At 45.8% G+C, this 25,952-nt stretch overlaps 1 protein-coding gene across 1 annotated transcript; it reads right to left on the bottom strand.

The window, feature by feature from the left end:
- Window positions 1-297: 297 nt before the first annotated feature.
- LOC144718925 (uncharacterized) lies at window positions 298-23,123 on the bottom strand. Its single transcript, XM_078594552.1, has 10 exons — window positions 22,870-23,123; window positions 18,260-18,841; window positions 13,265-16,696; window positions 12,330-12,611; window positions 11,892-11,968; window positions 9,996-10,275; window positions 7,761-7,904; window positions 5,580-5,669; window positions 4,451-4,560; window positions 298-4,183 (listed from the first exon to the last, which is right to left on the bottom strand). The coding sequence occupies exons 2-10, from the start codon at window positions 18,699-18,701 to the stop codon at window positions 4,019-4,021; spliced, it is 5,022 nt and encodes a 1,673-aa protein (XP_078450678.1). The 5' UTR covers window positions 18,702-18,841; window positions 22,870-23,123; the 3' UTR covers window positions 298-4,018.
- Window positions 23,124-25,952: the final 2,829 nt, after the last annotated feature.

The following is a 25,952-nucleotide window of genomic DNA, read 5'->3' on the forward strand; positions in this document are numbered from 1 at the left end:
GATCGCTCCGTTGAACAAAATATTTTCGCGGTTCGGTTCGCAAGTGCGAGATCGCAAGTCGGATGGTTAATAGAAAATGTATGATGGAAGCTCGTTCGTAAGTGCGGATGTTCGTAAGTCGGGTGTTCGTAAGTCGGGTGTTCGTAAGTCGGGTGTTCGTAAGTCGGGGACTGACTGTGGTCTGAATCCCACACAAGTATTACGCACGTTATCCTTTCAGCGCCATTTTACACACACAAAACAAAATGGCATTTTTACATTCATCAGGCCCACAGAACCACCACACAAATCTTTAAATATGATTACGGAAATTTATTGCATTATCCCTGCCATTCAAACATTGTAAACACGTGGAAAGTGACGCTTTACTTACAATTTTAAACACGACTCAGCAAAGTACAGCCAAAATAAAATCTAAACTGCACGTACAAAAAAACATTCACTGCTTCCAAGCCACCTGCCTTGACGTGTATACTGCTAATAAATATTGCTACTGTGCTTACACACGTTCAAGCAGAGCCCGATCAGTGATACATATCTTGCACAGCATTGACGGGTGCAGTTTAGAAACGCAGGGAGAGGGATTCACACCCTGACAAAGCAGCCAGAGCATATGATATCCCTTTGGAGAGTCGCCCCAGTGTTGGTGACGGAGACATTGGTGCTTTGACTCGAAAACGAAATTAACATTTGTCGCGATGTCATATTTAGCCCATTCATCTTGACACTTCTATTCGGTTTTTTACGATTCAATTCCCACAGCGAGTCGATGCATTTTCACAATTCGGCAAGACATTTTAATTCACGAATTGATCACCTTTCCCTCGGTTCTACCATTTTTACGTCCGTTTTGTTTGATTTATAAGCCAAAATCCAACGTGAGCATAACATCAACCGACAGTAATACATTCTCACATGCACAATGCGATTCCTGTTTTGAGCTTAAAACATTCTTTTGATAGCTGAATTGATGCATCTTTACGTGCAATTGTTTTACATTTCCATTAAACTTTGTAAGAAAGTCACTTGGCAAATATATCCATTCTAAGAGCTTATGTTATTGAGATGTTTTTGTGTATATGGTTCCAGAGCTGCTCTAAACCGACTGAAGATAAAACAAAAACTAATTTAAGATATGGATTTTAAACGTTGTACATTCGTGACTGGATTGATATTGACAAACCTGCTCAACAAGAATAACCTTATTAATCTCATCCCAAGACTTGAATCACAATCTCAGTGGTGTTGGTTCAGTGCTCTGGCATGGCCCTGAGATGTGAACTCTTGGTTGTAACATGTTCACCCTCTCGCCTGTGATACAGGAGCCCGTGGATTCGATCCTGACGCCTGGATTTTTCTCTGGGTCCTCCGGTTTTTTCCCCTCCCAATTTAGAAACATGCATTTAGAACATTTGTCTGATATGAATGTCCACATAAGCCACTTCGATGAGCTATCATTTGTGACCAGGTCAGTTCTGAAAAATAGCTATATAGCTCAGTGGGCTTTACCTGGTAAAATAAAAAAAATAAAAAATAAAAAATTAGAGTCACCTCAACTCTAGGTATATTCCGATGACATGAAACCATGTTTCACATGGTTTCACATTGTGAGAATTTACATTGTGAGAATTTAAGAGTTGGTTGCTGTATCACTGCACAATGGCCAACTGCAGGCATTGGTTTCAGCATCACAGTCTTGAGATTCACCTGGAATATGGGTTTCAGGCTCAGAATCTCAAGACTCAGCTCTATAAAACTGGGTTTCAGAATTCACTCGACTGAGGTTGGTCTCCAGGAGGCGAGGTCTCAGAATTGGACACCCGATTTCAGTTTCAATGTCTTGACATTTGATAGCGTTTCAAATCTACGACTGAGACTTAGTGTGTCGAAGACTAGGTTTTTTGAGTCTAAATTCTATACTATGCATTTAAAACCGAGTAAATTTGGACTGAAATTGTATTCACAAAGTCGCCCCATGTTCCCTTAATTTTAAAACCATCTCCCGATAGCAGTGCTGAGAGATGACAGAGAGATAATTATAACACATCATCAGCAAGCTAAATCAAATTCATAGCTTCTCCAACATTTCCAAATTTTATCGACAGAAAAAAAATAGAGAATGTATCATTCCTGATTTCGTAATACAATGTTTTTTCATTTTGTTCCTAAAGATGTTCAATGCCACTTACCCCCACCCAGATGCCTATATTTCGAAATGGAACAGTCTGATGTGACGTCACCCATGTCTGTGCAGCAAACACGAGCCCTTTTTTTATCTAAAATGTAATCAAATTTCATTTCGTAAACGATGCAGGCATGGAAGCGCGACCGACCAGACTGTTCACACGATTTGCAATAACCATCCGGGCCTTCTATAGCCACCGTAGTGACACGGATATCACTCTGGCCATGAGTGTGTTGAGATGGAATGATACACTAAGTGGCCACGGATTTTAAAAGCCCAGCGCCTAACCTGTGCATAGATGTTTTTTTTATTAGCATATATAGTGCATAGTTCATTTATTATCTTTTTTTCTGATATCTCAACAGGAAATACTAAGTCATCAGATTTGTTTTTCAAGAAGGGACACGTGGCCAATTCCCTTCTGACGAGAAACTCGTCCTTGCCTCCTTCTTTACTCCAATTTGTGCCCCGCTTTTCCAGGCACAACCCTTCACGGTTAGCCTGCCATTTGCAGATTTTCACAGTTTTATTGAACAGCTGTATATCGTCCTAAGATCGTGTTGTATCATTTGCTGTAATGATGAGTTGTCATGATAGACGCGTATCCTGCTAAATGCAGGCTTAGTAAAGTAAGCTATGATGTTGCTGTTTGATGAGCTTTTTCATAACATCAATGTGTACGGGGATCCTTTTTTAAAAAGTAATTAGAATATTGTTGAGCACCCAGTGTATTTGGATACAAGCATTGCTCGCGCATTTGCATGGGATATAACTTCACCGCACCCTTTTCCAGCCCGTGCGTTGGGAGGATTCAGCGTTACGCGCGCTGGCATCATCACGTTGTCTTTCAGCCCGACCGGCCAACGTCAACGCAGCGAAGCTGTAAGCGTGGTTTAAGGGACGATGAAGTTATGCCTCAACATTGGTTTTAAATATAAGTGAAAGGGAATGCCATCTAGCAATGAAGGATTCTAGCAATTAAATGCGAGTCATTCTTCCAGAAGATGTTAGTTCCCATTGCTTTGTATGCGATGTTATTTTCTCACATTTATGAGGCAAAATGTTGTTAATCTGGAACGATGACAAATTTCTCGTAATGTCTTCATCCAGAGAAACTATTTTTTATATATATTTTTTGTCCGATGGACCGACTGGGACAACAACAACAACAACAACCGCCATTCGCCACTAAGTGGCGGTGACGTCACAACGACGCTTGTGCCAGGCCAAGTGCACCTTGGCCTGGCACCACGACTGGGACATACAGAACGTGACAGACAATTGCGGATTTTTTATATATATTGGTACTCCTACTATTCAAGATGCATTTTTTTGTTTAAATTATTTTGTTGGCTTTGGCCTTTAAAGCTCTCCCACACATGGTGACTGGAATTCCAGCAAGTAAACTTTGGAAATTCGCACCTGTTTTCAAGAAGGGAGACTCCTGAAATTATAGGAAATTCATTGAGGACCCAGCCTCCAAAAGCTGAGAGTGCCGTTCCCAATTATTTGAGGATTCTGGGTTGGATTTACCTGAGAATCCTGATCAATGTTAACAGATACCTGGCCTATATGGGTGTACAGCTAAGCTCTTGATTGGTAATACGTCTCACTTAGCCAATAAAGTTGAGAGGCTTCAGGAATGCTTAGACACGATAGATTTTTTTTAAAGGAAGTTGATACTAATCCTGAGATTCGGCTTAATTTAAATGTATTTCTAGGATCAGTGTTTAAGACTCTGTTTTTACTGTCTAAAGAGAAGGCTCAGGTTTCAGGATCAATATCTTCAGACTCAGGATTGGGACAGAAAGGACGAGGCTGGGATTCAAGGGGTCACTGCTCTTCCAGATGCCTGTATGAGTCAGAGTAGGAACTTCCTAGCTGTGTCTTCACAGAATAATTGTGTGTGTTGGCTGTCAGCCGTTGGAAGGCCCCCTCCACGGCACGTGCAACTGCCTTGCCTGCCCGCGACACTGCATTTCCAACCTTGGGATCCTTCTAAATGCGCGAGCATTCGGTGAGGGGACACAGAAGGAACAACCACACAACATGATCACGTTAATTCCTGACTTAATTTAAGAGCTTAATTAATATCGTTGTTATCGAAATATTTTCCGATTGTGCTATCAGCATCATGGCAAGAGAAAACAAATTCGGTGAACGACTCTTGCCGGTAACAGTGCACCAGTCCAGATGGATAGACCAACAGACATGCGAAAGTCAATGTATTAATCGCGATGGAGATGCCGGATTTGCTGGTCTCACCTGAACGGTGTAGGTCCCATGCTGACCGATTAGGAAGCGGGATACAAATATGATGACGAGCAGAGCCGCGGGAACCAGAACGCAGAGGCTGATGACCAGAGCCCGCCAGTCTGCACCAGAAAGGACACGAGAACATCATTGAGCAATACGAGGAGGGGAGGAATGTGAGATTTCCACCACTTTGTGTTAAATTTGGAGTGCACTGAGCAGCTTGCAGCGCATTCCATCATCAATAACGCCCGAGCCTGTCCAATCAGCAGTGAGCGTTAAAGCAAAGAAGCACAATATCCCGTGATAGTTTATTTATTTCTGATTGGCCAATGATGTGCGTGATAAAGCTTCCATCCCAGGTGCCCACGAGGAGCAATCAGAATTCACCAAATTTTGTCGACTAAATTTGTTTTACAATGGGCATTGCTGTAGCCATCATTGCCCAATGGCAATTTCCGTCAACAATTGCCCTGACGCTACCCTCGTGTATCATGGCCTTTAATTACACTGAGGGCTGCGTGCGTGTGCTGTAATGACCTGTGACCACCGCTTGCTGCTGAATGGTGTTGTGTTATTTCACTATTATTTTAAGTGCTTGTAACAGAGCGTACATTTGTGTGAGTGAACAATTGTGCGTGCATGCAATTGTGCCTAGACGTGGATAACCAGGTGAGTCCATTTGTGATTGTGTTTGCAAGCGCATGGTAATGTCTGTGCAAACTCGTGTTTACGTTGATGCGGCTGAACTGTGCTGCAATAACAATCACTTGTGCTCAATGCCTGTGCCAAGTAGTATCTTAATTTGCACTGGGCCACCACTAGGTCAACTCAGACTTAAATGAGTACGTACCAGAACTGGTGTGAACATTGATAGAGAGGAGACAAATTTGGTTGAGCCTGGTTATGACCAACCACTTTTGTGCGACGTGCAGGCCATACTGGATGCTCACTAATAGCATTCATGTCAACAACCTAAGAGCTCAAATTTGGGATGTTTAAATAATGTCTGGAATATTGTGTATAGATGTATGCTTCATGGTGTTTGTGACGCATGAGCTTGTGTATGTAATGGTGTGTGTCTGTGTGTGTGTGTGTGGTGCGTGTGTGACGTGCGTATGTGGATTTCAGGATCACTTACTCCACTCTGCAGGAGGTGTTGATGGTGAGGTGGTTGAACTTGATAGAGGTATGGTGGTTGAGGGAGGTGCCGCTGTGTTTACCATTATGCCTGAAAACATGATAGATGAAAACACTTCTTAATACAAATCACATGATAATATTACTAATTCATCGATTACTCGTAATTTAAATATATATACTAAATGACCTCAACTATGGCAGCAATGGAAATGTCACACAAACGTGTGATATAAGGAGCCCTCAATTAATCTAAAACAGAAAACGTATCACACTATCAGACTTCAACAAAGAGCCTTCCGCTAAACGAGAATTGTCTCATCTGATGCAAAAATGAAAACACCGCCACTTTATAATTGTGCACTCAATGCGCTGGTACATAGAATGCAACACTGCAAACACATCAAAACGATGTACGAAAAAACAATTTCTTGACCAATCTCATGCAGAAATGAACACTTTTTAGCCCTTCGAGAACATCTAAAGTTTGTTTTTTTTCACCAGCAGAAATTCTAAAACACACGCAACTCCACGCACCCTCTAAATAGGGTGTTTGTCATGGTTCTGTGATGCTTGCTTTTGTTCACCTCCGTAATCCTTCCCAACCATTTCGGACCCTTTCACCACAATGCTCTATTCTTGCAGGGATCAGTGACGAGAGACTCCTGCCCTCAGCACAATCTGCGGGTTGTGAGCGTGGCTGGTTCTCGTGACCTATTTGCCTGTGCTTTGCTGAAACCCAGGTGACAGCCCATGGACGTGTTTGAGCCCCTTTGGCTCACACCGTCACGATGTGAGCATATTTTATTGTTGTGGCAATAAATGTTTTATTTTACCAGGTAAGGCCCACTGAGCTACAGCTCTTTTTCAGAAGCGGTCTGGGTCACAAAAGACAGCTCAACGTTGTGTCTTTTCATGCGGAAATTTATAGCAGCCAAATACTACGACATTAACAGAGACATACGGCATCCTCCATCAAATGACAATGCTCCAGAGAACTAAACATCCGTTTCGAACGACAGACAATGGGTTTTTAAAAATTACTCTTGCTATGTGAGTGCATGTGTCGGAATGTACCGGTGCAATTGAATGTGTGGAGTAAACTATGGCTTATATATTGTATCTGCGGGGTATGCGTGGGTGTGTTAGCATACATAGTGTGAATTAAGTGTAAATTAGCAAACAGCTTATCCTGCTTTCAATTAGTTTGAGCATCACACTCCTTGGGAGGAAAATTACTTGATTCAATCTTGATTTGAAGCTTTCGTGACTACTTGATTCACTGATGATAGAGATATTTATATATATGTGTAAGAATTTTGAGCTGACCTTAAGCTATAAATAATACCATTAAACCTGTAGGCCATGCGTTTTATAAGCCCACATTTAAAAACTAATTGCGGTATTGAAATTGTTCTTTTTACAACAATAATCTCAACTTGCTTTCTATTTTAGAACTTCACTAGGCTGTACCTCACTCACTAATTCCTGTTGTGTTTTGTATGACGATATTACAATTAATAAACGTATTTTTATCCTTTTACATTTTGCTTGGCTTAAGAACGGAATTGCATCTGATAACTTCTGTTCCTGCCGCTTGGGTTAACCTTCACCGTGTGTCAAATTTCAATCAGGATAGGAGCCATTTGTGTGAGGTTGACGTGCTTGGCTATCGGTACACCGTGTAGGCAAGTGGCTGCGTGTGGTGCAGGAGCCCACCAGCTGCCCCTGAAAAAAAGCTGCACCTGCTGCTGTGTGGAGCAGCTATGGCCCAATGCATGTTGCACTTCTTTCGCACCGTACATAGCCAACCATGCTCATCGGAGGTTGCGGAGGAGGGGCGACAAACCCAACAAGTATACACGTGAAATTTCGATTTAAAGCTTTCGTGACTGCAGGGATTCATCTTCTTGGTTCTTTCGGTAAAGTCACGTAGAAGGGAAGTAATAAAATAATAAAAATAAAACATAATAAAATAATTCTCACGACGTTTCGGCCACAACGCTCCAAGCTTGGTGGTGTTTCATTCTTCACCTAAGTACGGCTGCTTGCGTTGTGGCCGAAACGTCGCGAGAATTATTTTATTATTTTTATTATTTTATTACTTCCCTTCTACGTGACTTTACCGAAAGAACCAAGAAGAAGTATACACGTGTGTTGTGCGTTATGTGCGACTCCTTACATTCCGTGCCCTGCTTGGCGCCGTCTGTGGTGTTGTACCCGGCCCAGCAGCTGCACGTGAACAAGCCCGCGCCGATGGGAAAGCAATCGGCGTGCGGGTCGCAGTCGTTGCCGTCCACGGTGTCGTTTGCGCACGGGTTAAAGTCTGCGTGGACACACACACACATTCCCCACACACGTTTTACACACGTATACACTGTACACATATACTATACAGGTATTGACGATGCTGCCCATGGTGTTAGAATTGGCACATTGGGCTTGCGACCCCGGAGGTCGCTGTTGCGATCTCCAGGTGCGGCAGTTTAAGCCGGGCGAATGTCTTATATCCCCTCCCCAGACCCCTGCAGTAGTATTAATGAGCACAGTTCACCAGTCCGTGTGTCGGGGGGTTCAAAATGTGGGTAATGCCACCCTGGGGCGCAACTGTGGGGGTAGGCAGCGTGATGCGACGCATAGGGGCCCAGTCGGCCACAAGGGGGCCCCCGAATCAACAGATGAACAAGTGAAACGTGTTAAGAAAAAACATTAAAAAAAACATTTATTCACAACAAAAAAATTACCTGCGGTTTACCATGGACCAAGCCCAATGAACGCATCGGGCGATCATATCAATAGAGCAGCATTAAGTTGCGCGATCTACACCCCCTTTGAGTAAATCCTCGACCGATGGGGCTGGCATGGAAGCAGGCGGCATGATAACTTAATTGTGAGCATTGTACCCTTAATAAAACATTAATTATAACTGTCACTTTATTTACCGTTTTCTTCTAAACCCAATACACGGTGCAACCAACATAACGTATCTAGCTATAGTCTACATTGTATTGTACACGGGTTATCTTGCACAGCACCCCCCGTTCAAATAGGTAGCTGCGCCGCTGGATGTGATCAAGAAATTTCACGGCTGCACCTTTACCACATTCTACCCCCCCACCCTCCCACGTAGCCTGGGTTATCCCCAGTGCTCATGTCGACACACTGCACCAGGTTCACACATTCAAGGCCAAGTCGACCCAGGAGCGGTCCAGATACTCGCCACTGACATTGGTCGCGTGAGCTGGAATCGAACTCGGGTTTGCCGGATTCATAGCGCTGACCACGGCACCACCGCTCCCCACATATTGACACACACGCACCTCCGATACGCACGGTTGGCTACGTACGATGCGAAATAAGTTCAACATACACCTACAAAGACAAAGATCCCCGTACAGCCTTAGCAGACTGTTGGGGCAAGTGCTGTGAACGACCACCTACAAAGACAAAGATCCCCCGTATAGCCTTAGCATACTGTTGGGGCAAGTGCTATTAGTGACCACCTACAAAGACAAAGATCCCCCGTATAGCCTTAACTAACTGTTGGGGCAAGTGCTATTAGTGACCACCTACAAAGACAAAGAGCCCCCGTATAGCCTTAACTAACTGTTGGGGCAAGTGCTATTAGTGACCACCTACAAAGACAAAGATCCCCCGTATAGCCTTAACTAAATGTTGGGGCAAGTGCTATTAGTGACCACCTACAAAGACAAAGATACCCCGTATAGCCTTAGCAGACTGTTGGGGCAAGTGCTATTAGTGACCACCTACAAAGAAAAAGATCCCCCATATAGCTTTAACAGACTGTGGGGGCGAGTGCTGTGAACGACCACCTACAAAGACAAAGATCCCCCGTATAGCCTTAACAGACTGTCGGGGCAAGTGCTATTAGTGACCACCAACAAAGATAATGATCCCCCGTATAGCCTTAACAGACTGTTGGGGCGAGTGCTGTGAACGACACATTTGGCTACTTCGTCCTCCTGTGTTTGACCTCGCGAGGCCTCCCCTTCCCCGCGTATCCCCCCGACCCCGTGCCCATGCCTCCATCTTCCCTTCTTTATTCGTGTTCCTCAACTCGTACGTAGAGCATCTTGAGATGTGCATGCATTTAGATGCTCTTTGTGAATTGCTGTTGCTGCTGTTGTTGTTGTTACCCAGGAACGCGTTTTGAGTTAAGGTCCTGCATATTGTGAATGGTTAAACCAATGCCATTCATGGGCAGCATGTGAGTAACATGTAGTACGCAGATTAAATCCAGGCACGTGATACCACGGCAGTCAAAGAAGCCAACTCGCCGCTGCCCGATGTAACCCACGTACCAACCGGGGGCTCGTATCTTGCTCAGCTCCAAAAAAAAAAATCTGATGACAAAACCGTGCGCATTGACGGCAGTTTTGGGCCATCGGCCACTCACCTGCCACTTTCACGTCCACGAAGCTGTAGTCCGGACTTTCGTTCGAGATGGACTGCATCACTTGGTCGAGCACGGGGGAGCTCAGGTTGAGGGCTGAGTCCGTCGCCATGCGGACGTTAAACTCGCCGACGTTCAGCAGAGTGGCGCGTGCGTCCCGGGCGCGCGGGGAGAAGACGTCGCGGGCTACGCGACGGGTCACGGCGTTGAACCTGTCGACTTGCAGCGTGAACTTCACGTCGCCTCGCATGTTCAAGAATTTGGCGCGCATGCGTTTGTAAAGCTGTAACGGGGGAGGGGGAGGAAGGCATATACGGGCGCTCGGCTCAGGATCTACGTTGTAGAGACATTACCCGTGCGGGTTTGAGCTGTGACCATTTCGACATTAGCAGCAATAAAGCCAACAGTTGTTTCCACCCGCTTAAGAATAATAATGATAATGTGTGTTTCTTATACAGCCGTGTCATGCAACTGCATCACGCACAATGCTGCGCCATTCGCAATCTACGGAGGTGCATAAATGGAGATGTTTTCAGCCATGGAAGAAGTGTTTTACGTGTTGTCCTTCCCCCGCAACTCCGACTAGTACAGTTGGTTACGTACGGTGCGAAAGAAGTTCAACATACCATTTATTTACTTTGTACGTGACTTTACCGAAAGAACCAAAGAGTAAGTTCAACATACATACATACAAACTGGAGAACCAAGTGAAAATACAGGAGGGACAGATGGTATTAGTCCACGCTCGCTGGAGTGCCCTTTTTCTGGAGGTTTTCGTAATAATTTGCAATCCTTTTTGCGTGCGTAGCCACCACTGCCGACTTAACTCGAACTGATGGAAATGACGGGGGGATTTTTGAAGCAGCGTTTGACAAAGTCTATTCCTCAAAATCCAACGCCATATATACACCTTTACCCGTTTACCCTCTGCCATATTACAAATCGGTTTTTAAAAGCTACTCCCCCCTAATGCTTTCCAAACACGTCTTTCGTGACGCAGAGGGTACAAATTCAATGTAAGATATGTGCAGTGTTTGTGTGTGTGGGGCACGTGGAGCAATAATCAGGCGTGCGCAATGTGCAACGACTTAATTTGAATTTGAATGGTGGTAAACAAATCAACTGGAAAATACGCAGTACAAAAAGTGGAATATGGGAAACCATGACAATATGTTGTATTGAACTGACTTCAACTTTCACAAAACAAATGGAAAATAAGCCTTTGACCTTGAAATACAGATGCATGCAGAGGATGATTGGATAGGGTAGACAACTTGAAAGTTCGAAATAAAATGTAGCAGGACAGCATAGTAGGAGGGCAATGGATTCAACATTCCCATCGCCCCCCCAACCAGCGCGGGGAAGCTATTGATTCAACCGGCAATTCTGCGAGCTCCAACTCAATTACGAATCAGGGTTTCAAACGAATGTGCAAAGTCAAATATATAGTGGATGCAATAGAGAAGAGATTTTCACATGAGGTACAGGAAGATTGCATCTGAGTGGAACTAAAGAGAAGTAGAAGCTCCCGGATCTCCTACACATTGCTACATGGGGATGTCGGGAATTTAATTCATGGATAGGGTAACACAACTTGGAATACTGTAATTTAACATTGAATAGCAGTGCATGGGAATCGAGTGTGAACATCAGAACAGAGCGTGGAAGGGAAGATGGAATCAGATGAGGCTGCGATGGAGGGTACGTGAAGGATTGAGGATGCAGGTTACTAATCAAGGCATTGGAGTGGCACCCAGAGGCCAGTAACCAATGGGAAGGCCTGAAAGCCTGATTATTGTCAATGCAAGAACATGTGTGTGTAAAGCGATGTTGAAGTTGATGGTGTTAGTATGTTGTAGTTGGTGTTTGTGATGGCGATGTTGGCAGTGTTGTTATTACCTCTGTCATGAAATCCTTCTCATTTTTATTAGCGTCCCAGTTTTTGATGGAGAAGGTCATGAGAAACACCAAGCCATCTGTGAAAAACGTAATCATCAGCCGTTAAAACACCATCCCTATTAACACCATCACCACAACCATCATCATCATTAAAATATACACCTCTATCACGATCACCACCGGCATCACCACTGTGCTTCTTTCGTATCGACCGCTATTCCAACTACTGTCACATCATCACAATCATCGCCACACTGCACTTGTATCTAATGCTCTTCCAATGCTGCCACTGCTGTCACTACTGCTGCTCGTGGTGCTCACCAATGATCCTTGTGGTGGTCAATACTTCTGCTCGTGGTGCTCACTACCAATGCACGCGGTGGTCACTTGTAATGCTCGTGGCAGTGGTGCATGCTGCTGCCCGTGGTGGTCACATACCAGTGCTGACGGAGCGGCTGACCTCCAGGCCGCTGCAGTATTTGGCTCGGAGTGTCACTGTGTAGATGGTGCCCGGGGACAGTCCGTCCATGGTGATCATGTTGTTCGATGTCTCCACGGTGGTGTTCTCGTGGTTATCGCCCACACGGATATAATTCCCGACCGGCTTGATCATCACCATCATTGGGACAGGAGCCGTACTCCGCCGGCCAGGCCAGGTCCACGTGACACTCACAGAGTACATCGTTTGGGACATCGGATAAAAGTTTGACATCTTGATGCCTGGGTGTGGAGATACAAGAGTAGCACACATGCACACACACACACGCACACAGATATATCATCGTCATTATCATCATATTTATATAATATTATATTTCACATATATGGGGCGTCGAAGTATCGCCTGCTACGGAGGAGGTTGTGGGTTTGATACCGGAACCCTGCAGGGCCTCCGGTTTTGCCCCCTACATTTAAAAACATGCGTTTACATAATTGGTTACAATAATTTCCCATGTATTATATAAGCCACTTCGATGGGCTGGAATGTGTTGCCAAATCGCCTTTGATGAAATGTATTATTTACCTGGTAAATACCACAGTAATATAAAATGCATTCATAAACACAAATTTCTATATTGCTGATTGCATCAAAGCCCCCTTTCAAGCGCCTGCGGACAATGGGATGGCCAAGCAATCATCCCAGACAATAGGATGGAGTCTTGCGACTCGCTTATGCTTTCCTTTATTGATACGTAAATTACATTTTTATCAAGGAGCAATATGTGTCTCGCTGACACCTGCACCGATACAATAGGCAGCTGCTCGAATCTCATTGACAACTAGCCCCGTCTTTGTGTCACTGATAACTTCACTAGGACAGGAGACTCCATTACTGAACTGTGTACATTTCTGACAAACAAGCCGGGCCTCACCACATTGACTCTGGCTGGTTGTGGAACTGAAGGTCGGACTTGAGGTTGTGGTTCCAACATTGGCTGCCTGTCCAATCGTGGTTGTCCCAGAGCTGCTCTTCTCGGTGCCGTTGGCAGTCGACGTTTGAACGGTCGTTGGTATTTTGGTGGTGATCGCTCCGATGGGTGTCTGAGCAAGCGTCGTGTTCAGCACTGAAGCGGTTGATGTGGCTGTGACCATCGTTGCCTCGCTGCTGTTGTGAGTAGATGTCGCTGGATGAGCAGTCGTCGTGGTCGCCCATATCGTGGTATTTGCTTTGCTAGTCGTGTCTACTCCCACGCTTCTGGAAGCCCCCAAGGTCGTCATTGTTGTTACCATAGGTGCAGTTGGTAGTATACTGGCGAGAGACTGGTTACTTGCATTGGAAGATAAGGTAGCCATCTCAGAGTTCAACAGACTTGTGGTGGTGGAGATTGGACGTTGAGATGAGTTGGTGGTTGTCAGGTTAGCTGCCGAACTGCTCGACATCTCGGATTGGAAGCTGTCAGTTTTGGTAGATGGTGAGTTGACTCCAGATGTTGCTTGAGCCTCGGTTACGTTGGTGGAAGTTGCTGTGGTCATCACAGTTGCCTGGGTAGTTGCTTTGCTAGTTGAAGCAAACATGTTGATGCCTGTTGCGGTAGACGATGAGTTGATTCCAGATGTTGTTTGAGCCTCGGTTACATTGCTGGAAGTTGCTGTGGTCATCACAGTGACCTGGGTGGTTGCTTCGCGAGTTGAAGGAAACATTCCGATACCTGTTTCGGTAGATGATGAGTTGATTCCATATGTTGATTGAGCCCCAGTGACGTTGCTGGAAGTTGCTGTGGTCATTATGGTTGCCTGGGTAGTTGCTTCGCGAGTTGAAGCAAACATTCCGATGCTTGCTATGGGGGATGATGAGTTGATTGCAGATGTTGATTGAGCCCCAGTGACGTTGCTGGAAGTTGCTGTGGTCATCAACATTGCCTGTGTGGTTGCTTCGCGAGTTGAAGCAAACATTTCGATGCCTGTTATGGGAGACGATGAGTTGATTGCAGATGTTGCTTGAGCACCAGTTACGTTGCTGGAAGTTGATGTGGTCATTATGGTTGCCTGGGTAGTTGCTTCGGTAGTTGACTCAAACATTCCGATGCCTGTAATGGTAGACGATGAATTGATTCCAGATGTTAATTGAGTGCCGGTTACATTGCTGGAAGTTGCTGTGGTTATAACGGCTGCCTGTGTAATTGCTTCAGTAGTTGACGCAAACATTCCACTGCCTGTTATGGTCGACGATGAGTTGATTCCAGATGTTGATTGCCCCCCGGTTACGTTGCTGGAAGTTGCTGTGGTCATCACAATTGCCTGAGTAGTTGCTTTGGTAGTTGACTCAAACATTCCGCTGCCTGTTTCGGTAGATGATGAATTGATGCCAGATGTTGATTGAGCCCCGGTTACGTTGCTGGAAGTTGCTGTGGTCATCATGGTTGCCTGTGTAGTTGCTTCAATAGTTGATGCAAACATCCCACTGCCTGTTACAGGAGATGATGAGTTGATTGCAGATGTTGATTGAGCCCCGGTTACGTTGCTGGAAGTTGCTGTGGTCATGACAATTGCCTGGGTAGTTGCTTCGGTAGTTGACTCAAACATTCCACTACCTGTTTCGGTAGACGGTGAGTTGACTCGAGCCGTTGATTGAGCCCCGGTTACGTTGGTGGTAGTTGCTGTGGTCAACACGGTAGCCTCAGTAGTTGGTTCAGTAGTTGACTCAAACATTCCGCTGCCTGTTTCGGTAGACATGGAGTTGACTCCAAATGTTGATTGAGCCCCGGTTACGTTGATGGTAGTTGCTGTGGTCATTACGGTTGCCTCAGTAGTTGCTTTGGTAGTTGACTCAAACATTCCGCTGCCTGTTTCAGTAGATGATGAGTTGATGCCAGATGTTGATTGAGCCCCGGTTACGTTGCTGGTAGTTGCTGTGGTCATTCCGGTTGCCTCCGTAGTTGCTTCGGTAGTTGACTCAAACATTCCGCTGCCTGTTTCGGTAAATGGTGAGTTGATGCCAGATGTTGATTGAGCCCCGGTTACGTTGCTGGTAGTTGCTGTGGTCATTACGGTTGCCTCGGTAGTTGCTTTGGTAGTTGACTCAAACATTCCGCTGCCTGTTTCGGTAGATGATGAGTTGATGCCAGATGTTGATTGAGCGCCGGTTACGTTGATGGTAGTTGCTGTGGTCATTCCGGTTGCCACCGTAGTTGCTTCGGTAGTTGACTCAAACATTCCGCTGCCTGTTTCGGTAGATGATGAGTTGATGCCAGATGTTGATTGAGCGCCGGTTACGTTGATGGTAGTTGCTGTGGTCATTACGGTTGCCTCGGTAGTTGCTTTGGTAGTTGACTCAAACATTCCGCTGCCTGTTTCGGTAAATGGTGAGTTGATGCCAGATGTTGATTGAGCTCCGGTTACGTTGCTGGTAGTTGCTGTGGTCATTACGGTTGCCTCAGTAGTTGCTTCGGTAGTTGACTCAAACATTCCGCTGCCTGTTTCGGTAAATGGTGAGTTGATGCCAGATGTTGATTGAGCTCCGGTTACGTTGCTGGTAGTTGCTGTGGTCATTACGGTTGCCTCGGTAGTTGCTTTGGTAGTTGACTCAAACATTCCGCTGCCTGTTTCGGTAAATGGTGAGTTGATGCCAGATGTTGATGGAGCCCTGGTTGCGTTGCTGGTAGTTGCTGTGGTCATCACGGCAGATTGGGTGGTGGTAGTGATAGTTGTTCCAGGAGTTGACTCAAACATTCCGCTGCCTGTTTCGGTTGAATGGGATGTCACGAATGCTACTGCTGTTGACAGGAGAGCAGTCGAACTGGATATCAGACCTGGAGACTCTGAATAGATCTCTGTTGACCTGCTTGTTGCCCCTGTCTTCACCGTCGTAGTCGTATTACTGGTGGTGGACGTGGTTAGTACCGTCTGCTCGCTGGTTCGCTCCGTTGGCAAAGTCACTGTTGTGGTAAACTCCGAGAAGCCGCTGCCATCGTCAGTAGTCGTGAACATTTCTTGGTGAGTTGTGGTCGTATCGGTGGATGTGGTGGGCTGGTCACTCAGCGACAAGGTGGTAGCAGTAATCATGGCGGTTGTGGCAGTGGTGATTGTGCTCTCATACCAACCACTACCAGTCTCGGTCTCTTGAGTCAGATGCTGGGTGGAGGTGAAGACAGCCCCGCCAGTTGCCCCACCAGTGTGGACCGATGTTGTGGAGGCCGCCTCAGAGTGAGAGGTCGTTTCATGGAGGCCGCTTCCATCTTCCGAGCTCCACGTTGTCATGGTTGCAGCCGTGGTTGTTGTCGTTGATGCAGATGTGGTGGTGGTAGCCGCGGTCGTGGTCGTGGTTGACAGGGTTGGAGAAACTGAACTTGTGAATGTTATCGGACCTGAGAAGTTAGGAAAACAGAACGGCTTTAGCATACACAACTGTTGTCTCACCAAGTACAGCAATGAATTCTTGACTGTATAAAGAGATCTGAGTGTCATCCCATTGTTAGTGAATCATAGTTTTCTCAGGGTAGTACAGTTTTCTCCCACACGGAAAATCATTAATTGGATTGAACAAATATCACGTGGCAGGAACTTCTGAAAAAGAGTCTTATTGACTAAAGTGAAGTTTTCCAGTTTAAAAACATTATTGCATCATCTGGTTCCTATGATGTATAGGTTTTCTTAATGACATATAATACATCCAAACAGAATACGGTTGTTAAATACCACCAAAACAACACACCATTTTTATGAATGCATTGATTGTTCACTGACAATTATAGTCTCGAGCTTTTAGAGCTGAAACATGCTAATCAAGTGAATAAACGAATGTATATTGATTGGTATACAGTCACTGATGACCGTAATGGCCATGTTAATTCCCTTAACGTGAGAACTCACGATAACGATGCAACTGGAACATATTACTGGTAAGAACCTACAGGTTACACCAGCCCACAGGGGATTATTGTGTCCGTCCGTCCGTCGTGCAGGGAGGGGCTGGGTGGAGAGGGAGGGGCTGGGTGGGAAGGGGAGGGTGGGGAGGGGCTGGGTGGGGAGGGTGGGGCTGGGTGGGGAGGGGAGGGTGGGGAGGGAGGGAGGGAGGGAGGAGAGGGGAGGGTGGGGAGGGACTGGGTGGGGAGGGTGGGGAGGGACTGGGTGGGGAGGGTGGGGCTGGATGGGGAGGGGTGGCGCTGGGTGGGGATGGGCTGGTCACCCCGCGGTGCCCTTATAAAACTCAACGTTTAACCTACTCACGCCGGCTTGTGCCCGCCCTCACAGTCGGCCATTTTTGCGGAATACACCACGCCGCCGTTGACCCTGGCCATTGAACGAGCAAGCCAACGTTCCTACCAGCTCACTCCGCAGGAATGTGTTTAAGAAGCCAGGGCCTCAATGGTTGCTTGGTTAGTGCTTGTGTAATAACAGCCATAGAGGGTTCACGTGGGGATTGGCTTGCCGGTCCCGCTTTGTAGCCAATAAGGGGTGAGCCAGGGAGCATGGCCTCGGCGTGATCACGGCATGTTAGCAGGGGTGATTGGCCTGGCCAATCGGGGCCTCAGCTAATGGGAAGCCGGATCAGAGGCGTGGTCCCGGGATTGACAGGGAACCATTGGGAACGGTCAACGCTGTCTACGGAGGATTGGCTGGGGGGTACCACGTGACGAAGGGATTAAGAGAGAGAGGGAGAGAGCAGACTTGGGAACGAGAAGAGCAGGAGTCACGCGCGTACGGGGCTCTGGGTGCCACGTGCGCGGTGGGGACTTGGCGGGAAGTCTGCCCACTTTCCGTTGTCTGTCAGCAACGGGGAGTGTGTGAGGTGTAACTGTGGAAGTTGAAAATAAAAAGGACTGATTCCGGAAGCCGTCTCAAGAAGGTTTATTACATTGGTGTCAGCATTACACTTGGACACAGCCATTATGAGCCACATAAGCGACCAGGTCACCGTCTCTCCTCACCTTCACCCGAGAATTCCTCCGTCACGCCTCGAGGATGTCGCACAAGCAATGGCGCCTCCACCTTCTGTGTTGTGGAAGGATTCGCCATCTGAACGTCTAAACTCCTGATCACACGGCGTTGGACTTCAGCTTGCAGCGATGACTTCGCTAATGGAGTCTGGTTGCTCGTCGAGACAATTCTCGCCTTCGTTGTTTTTGTAATAGGCACAAGGAGCTCTTCCTCCTTGTCAAGGGTGGCGGTGGTGTTAATGACGGGAATGTCGCCTTTTGTGACTGGGGAGGAAATTGATATGGGCTGTGGTTTCTGTTGGTCCATCATCAAGAACTCATCTTCGACAAATGTCCTCCACTCGAGCTTTGCTGAACGCGATCCACCGGCCAAAAAGAGTGCCATTATCGTCACCACGCTGAGCCACGTGCTGCCCACGTGATTGGACGCCATTTCTTTTTTTTGCGGCTGTGGGTTCGTGTGTGGTGACCTTTATTTATTTTTAATCACTCGTTGCTTTATTTGTCACGCTCTTCCTTGATACGTTTTTTTTCTGTAATTCTTATTGAGCTTGGATTGTTCTACTTTCTGTGCTGTTAGAGGAAGAAAAACAAAGCAACATTTCAGAATATTATTCAATGTAACAAATATCATAATTTTTACCATGATCAGTACAGTAGTTGTGTGTTGTGTGGTTTCCTGGCGGCAGTATAGTCCAAACCCAACTCAGGGCAAGTGGCTCATGGAGGCGTCTAAAGAGAGGGGAGAACTGAGAGGGAAATCAGTGTGCATGTCAGTCAGTGGCGTGGGCCCTTGATGCAAAGGAATTAAATCTGGCTCCTGTCCTCTTCATAGCCGCCCAGCGCCTGCACCCCTCCGGCCCGTCGACTCCAGTGCAGTTGCACCACCTGCACACTCGATAGCTACGTCACTCTTTCAAGTACATGTCCCAAATGAGCCCAATAGCAGGGCGTCCCAAACTCCAGTCCTCACGATCCACCACACTTCACCTCTCCGCATCAACGCTGTCTGCGTCACGTGCAACACACGCGCACACACACGCACCCAGATCTCGAACCTCATTTGAATAGGCTCTATTAACGCAGACAGCGTTAATTTCTAAGCACGTCACGTGGCACGTATTTAAAACAATCGTTGGGCGTGTGCTGCGTGTATCGAGTTGATTTGTATACGAATGGGAGTCAATTGGTAAACGAGAAAATGTGTAGCGTGGTGGGATGCAAGGACTGGAGTTTTGAGGCGACAGATTTCCCTCGCGGTATGCAGTTCGAATTAACTCATGTGCGGCTATGCGGTCAGACAAGAGACAACATTGCTGTGTGTTTCGATTTAAAGCTCTCGTGAGTGCAAGGGATTCATCTTCTTGGTTCTTTCGGTAAAGTCACGTAGAAGGGAAATAATAAAATAAGAAAAAATAAAACATTGTAAAATCATTCTCACGACGTTTCGGCCACAACGCAAGCAGCCGTCCTCAGGTGAAGAACAGGTCTGTCGGAAAGACAGCGTCTGAATGGGTGTCTTTCCGACAGACCTGTTCTTCACCTGAGGACGGCTGCTTGCGTTGTGGCCGAAACGTCGTGAGAATTGTATTTTATTATGTTTTATTTTTATTATTTTATTATTTCCCTTCTACGTGACTTTACCGCAAGAACCAAGAAGATTGCTGTGTGTGCTGTGCGCGCTGCTCGGCATGCAGCTGCCTCGTGCGGTTTCGCTTTGCGCGCCATCTTTTGTAACGTATCTACCGCAAAAAGCGATGTAAACGTGTATATATATATTATTTTTTGGGGCTTCCACCCAATACTATGATAACGGCAAACGGTCAGAAGATGTCAGTACAGCAATGGGAACCCTCTTGAAAAAGAGTCTTGAGACTCATTTAGTGTTGTCTGGGCATTATAAATTGGTGCACGGTTATTGACGATATAATACCAATTTTAGGTGTAACTAACAATCAACAGTCCAGTCTTTTGTAACAATACAGAATTGTGGGTGTTGTACACCGTCTAATACAAACAACAAGCAGTGCCAGATTAATCTAGTGTGGGGCCTGTAGCATATGTTATAAAGGGGCCCTAAATAAAAAAAAACATTAAAACTTAACCTGCATAGCAACGTAATTGTATTTTTTCATTTGCTATACAGCCAGATAATACGACAAATCGCTAACCTTAAACACCCAGTCGTTCATAAAAGTTGAAGGCAGTATAGTACTATAGTAATAGAGCAAGTGCAGAATCACTGAACCGGAATTGATAGCTTCAAAGCATTTAGCGCGTGGCCCTTGAAAGTGCGGGGCCCGTAGCTACTACACATGTAGACACTTTTGCTACTAGGGTGATCCGGCACTGACAACAACGCGTATCTTGCATACGCGTATAGCAACGGATGAGCGTCCGTCTTTGCACATATAGACATGTGGACACAGTCGACGGTACATCAGTCTAATCGACCTTGCGGACGCATGTTCCCGAGAAGTATTTGTTAAAGCAGCAAACGACTGCTGGAGTTTCCCAGGCGTTAAAGACAAACATAGATTTCATTGTGTGAAGTATAAAATGCATGTGAATAACTGGCGAAAGAAAGCCCGTATAGCGTTTATATTTTCCGTTGGTCAACCCCATACACAGGCATTCTCTCAGGCATGATTATACGCTGCGACATGTGGAGATGTTTCCCGAAAATTGGATTATCAAAAACAACGGCATGAACGTTAAGGGAAAAAAATATGAAGCATCATCTTGATATTTAAGTTCAACACACGTGCATATTTGCTGACGCCCATAGTCACTATAACGTCCAATGGAAATTAACTACAAGATGTGTTTGAAGTATCTATTTATGAACGATGCTATAGCTGAGTAACTGGAACCCGATTTTATAAATGGCCATTCACACACGGCCTCGCAGCGCTTTATTCAAAATAACCCAAACCTTTTAACAAACCCCAAACGAATAAAACCACAATGAAAGAAATGTATTGCATCATTTAAAAGGCACAACCCCCCTACGCAGACTTTCCAAGACGGGACCAAAGAGACTCAATCGACTGAGAATCCCTCACGATTGGGGGAAGAGCGCGCTCCCACAGACGAGGTCACCCCCGGCGTCTGCTGCTGGCTGAAATCGTTGGCTCTCAATCAAATTTACGACAACAAAACATTGCGCTGAGGATGACTCTGAGCAACAACAACAAAAACACCTAAATATGAGGCGTATAATTTTCGAAGCATTCGAGAGACAACGATCGGAGGAGACCCCCCCCAACTAGAAAGCCCCGTGGAATGTGCGTCCCGGCGGCAGTAGGTGAAGGAAGAGCCGAGATCAAAACGATCAAGTGATTAACAGGCGGATGCGCTCTTGGAAAGCTGAGGTTGAGAGTGAAACGCGCGCGTGTGTGTGTGTGTGAATAGGAACGTTCTTCATTAACTGCGCGATACCTGTTGTGACACACGGATGCGTAAAAGTGGACAGTGACGAAGAGGATGGAACAAAAGCTGAAAAGTGCGAATAGCGAAGCAAGGATAGATGGACAGATGCTTGGGATTACATTGAGATATGGCGAAAACGTGAATTGGACAACACACACACACGATGACGATGATGATGATAAAACCAACATGTTGCCTGTTAGGAAAACCACGTTGCTTAGAAGGGATTGATGTTGGCCGAGGGGGGGGGGGGGGTGAGAGTAACTCGTGAGTGGCAGCCCAAAGGAGCAACAGCGCGCAAGGGAACGATGGAGAGCGTTCGAGTAAACGGGCGCTGTTGCCGCTGCTTGCTGGGCGTATCGTTCATCCAGCAGTGGATTGATTATGACTGCTGCTGCTACTGCTCTTGCTGATGGTGTGTGTAATGCAAGCGGTAACAATGTAATAGACTCTTCTGCACGCGCTTGCACATGTACAAAATCGCATCGTGCCAAAATGCACGCGCATCGTTCCGTGCTGGGTACATTGAACACGCAGTGAATACACAGCAGTCGTACTGTGTCGCGTTACGGGGGTTTTTTCTTTCCCATACAGTCAATCGTGTCGCGTTATTGTGAGCCAGATTAGAGTCATCTTAGTCTGCTTCTATATTTTACATGTATATATATTACACGAGGAACCAGTTCGGGCTTCGTCCGCGCTCTGGCGTCGCACTCGACAGGAGCAAAATTACTTGGTTCACTCATGAGCGGGATCGAACACTGGGCAATACATATATTGCTATAGTTCGCGCGAGATTCGATGCGAAGTTGGTCCTTTAGCCCGATTCTGCTCTATTTGGTGAAGCCAGTTAACCTCAGGACGGACACATTTAAGACTCAAATTAGAATCTTTCGGTTTTCAGATTTTCCCCTTCTTGTTCGCAATACACTGGACTGTATTTGTACCAAATTTCTACTTTCTGACCCCTTTTAAACATCATTAAAGTGTATCCAGTGAGGCATAATCATCTGTATGCACATACATATTAGCACAAATATAATTATTCGTAGAACATTACACACGTGGATTTTATATAATCATGTTAACGCTCCGACATACAATCCGCAATAATTGAAACAGTTACACGCAAAATTGCATTTCCACATTTTAAATTCCTACACACTCACCCGTAACAAATGCACGAATATGATGATAGATGTTGTCCAAGTTTTCGTCAATTCAATCTGCGTCTGTCCTTGCCTAACTCTCAATATCAGTCAGTCGTTCAGTCTGTCTCAAGTGTCTCACTGCTGCTGCCCGTCTCTCGGTGTGTTCCAGCTTGTGTCTTGTCAATGTCTGTCACTGCGAGCCCAGTCCCTTCACTCTTTAACAGCCGCACCCACCCGCTCATTGACGACCATTGACGCACACACCACCAGCAGAATCTCTGCCCACCCACCCCCTCCTCCTCCTCTTCATCTCCCACCCCAAAACAAAAATAACTTCCTACCACCTTTTGCGTCAAGCCGAGTTAAACCCCCACGAATCCCCCCCTCCCACCCCACATAAGCCCGCATATTGCAGGTGTGTGACACCGCCTGCCTTTGTTGCGAACGAGGTCAAAATAGCCCCTCTCCACCGCCACGCCATCAAACAAAGAAAGCTCTTGCAAAAAAACCCTGCTCCGTCAGCCTGAAAGCGGCGAGCACCTCGTGCGTGCGGAGTCACGGACGGGTGGCTGTCTGTGGCCACTCAGCGGGCTCAAGGCGAGAGACCCCATTGCACGTTCGTGCTTTTGGGGCTGTCTGGGGCTTTGTTTAGTTCAGAACAAAAAAAATGTGTATTTTGGTTTCAATAACAATGGGGGTGGGAGGGAAGGGGGTTGCCTATGAATGTGCGTAAGGCGAAATCATTGTTTTATTTTTTTATTTTTGGTAGCACACGCAGTTATGATTCTTTAACATTTCTTTTGACAGAGAAACTATACTGACCAAGTGAGCAGCAATGGGAAAATACTTACACACCACTTGAATTGTCTCCATGCACGTATACCCCCTCGTATGTGTTTACAAATGTGTTGGTATGGTAACGATGTTATGCCTAGCAATAAAATGAATATCTGCGTACATTTATTTGTTAAAAGCAACAATATGATACAATAAGGCAGTCGTGCAAAAAAATTATAAATATGCCTTAGTGTGGCTCTATTGAGTTGTTCTAAATTTCCCTAAATCCCCGAAGAACGTAACATATGCTCGCAGTGTGTTTAAGAGCAGTGATGCATGGTCGACATGCGTTTCTCAAGCCAAGATAAAGCAAATATTCAGTGAGGATAATGCAGTGTGCCAGCAACATTTCACAATTTTTTATAGAAATGCATTCATGTCGAAACACATTTTTTTGTATGTGTTTCTACATAAATGCACAACCCTCGCTGGGCTTCCGATATCTGCTCACGAGATGCGTGGACCGCATTCTGAGTGACTTGGCCAAAGGCATCGATAACAGTCGTCTGTTGCTCAATGCCTATTAATAACGTAACTATTTAAATACCAATTTTTTTTTTAAACGTCGAGATTTGATTTACATTAAACTAGCAAGCCCGCACGTCCTTTGGACCTGACCGTGGGTCTCTCCCTCCCCTCTAGGCAGTGAGAGAAACAACTTTTTTCGACTATACTATGAGAGTATTGTAGCGTGTCCCACACAATTGCGCGGGTTGTGAGTGGGGGGGTGGGAGCGTGACGTCTGCACGCACGAACCCGGCTCAACTGTGAGATGCGGGTGACGTCATCACGCACATGTGCGCGGTGACGTCCCCACCGCGAACACGCATTTGGCCGTGCGCCAGCCAGGCAGGAATCCAGGCAGCAAACTTTTATTTTTCGAATATAATATTGGTGTATAGTGCAGTTGCCAACTCATATTCAGTCTATCACTATGACCTCTCTATCGATGTGCTATAAAGCAGCGCCATACGGCAGTGTTATTAACGAAGGATTTGAGTTTTATATTTGTCCCTGTGGCACCACGGGCAACGCAATATCGCCAAATAATTTGCTTTATGATATGGCGGAAACACTCACTAATCATAACCATGCGTTTTTATTTCGCAGGAAGATTATTGCCGAGCCGACCGTTATTTTCAAGGGGGGGGGGGCATGCATCGGAGCGTACGGGATAACGAGAGATTCACAATGCATTGCTCTACTGCTTTGTTCTGGCCACATCGACTCCAAACTACAACACCTGGTATTCATAGGCAGTCTCCCGTCTCACCACGAACTATACCAACTATAGAATCTGGCTTCCGAGGTCTGAATAGGGCGCATTCACGTCGTCATCGGGTATAATGCTCAGCACGACAAACCAGAATCAGTGTTCGTGGCCAGACCCAATCGCCTGCCACTACCACTTGAGAAGCAAAACTGAGTCATGCCATTGTATTCACGTGGTCGATGGCATGCGGTAAATTGTATTATTTAATCCTCTTCTGTTGGCCACACAAACAAATCGGTGGCACTCAATATTTCAAACTCGTGCTCTGACACAACTGGACCATAAATATGTTTTACTGTTTACTCTGTACAGCGGCCTGAGTGAGATGCGGTCGAATTTATACATTAGCATACGAGATTATTTTTTAAAGTTTGGCTGGCTGGCTGGCTGACTGGCTGGCTGGCGCGCGGGTGAGCAAGTGGGAGATTGTGACGTAACCGCACACATCTACGTGATGACGTCAACCGCATGCCGCAGCATTGAGCCGTGTTCTTGCGTGCTGACGTTTGCTCCCGTGTTAATTATCGTTCACATTTAATCATCATGTATTTAAAACTTGTTTGTTTTTATATATTCATATTTTTTTGTATATATTTAATTTTATTCATTTTACATTTTTAGAAGAACAAAAATTAAGATGTGCATCTATTTATTCAAAAATTTTGTATCGGCATCGAAATGTTAAGCGTTGTGTAATGAAATGTTCATGAATGGCGCTATATTAAAAATATATGTTTAAATTACGAGAAAATCCAAATATTCTCATTGGGTCCCCTAATTTGCATGCGCTTTCAAACTTTTAGTTATTTATAAACCTGCGAAGTTTGTTTCAGGATGTTTGGAAGGGCGCTAAATTCGCATCCATAATAATATTTTCGACAAACGCTTCAGCATTTTACGAGACTGTACCTTTTTGCGAAGAGTGTGACACTGCAGCCGATGAAAATAAAACACAAACCCCCCTCTACCAATAGCCACGCGGTGCAGCCCT

The sequence above is a fragment of the Lampetra planeri genome, chromosome 5 (genome assembly GCF_965212315.1).
Source record: "Lampetra planeri chromosome 5, kcLamPlan1.2.h2, whole genome shotgun sequence".
NCBI classification, from domain to species: Eukaryota; Metazoa; Chordata; class Hyperoartia; order Petromyzontiformes; family Petromyzontidae; genus Lampetra; species Lampetra planeri.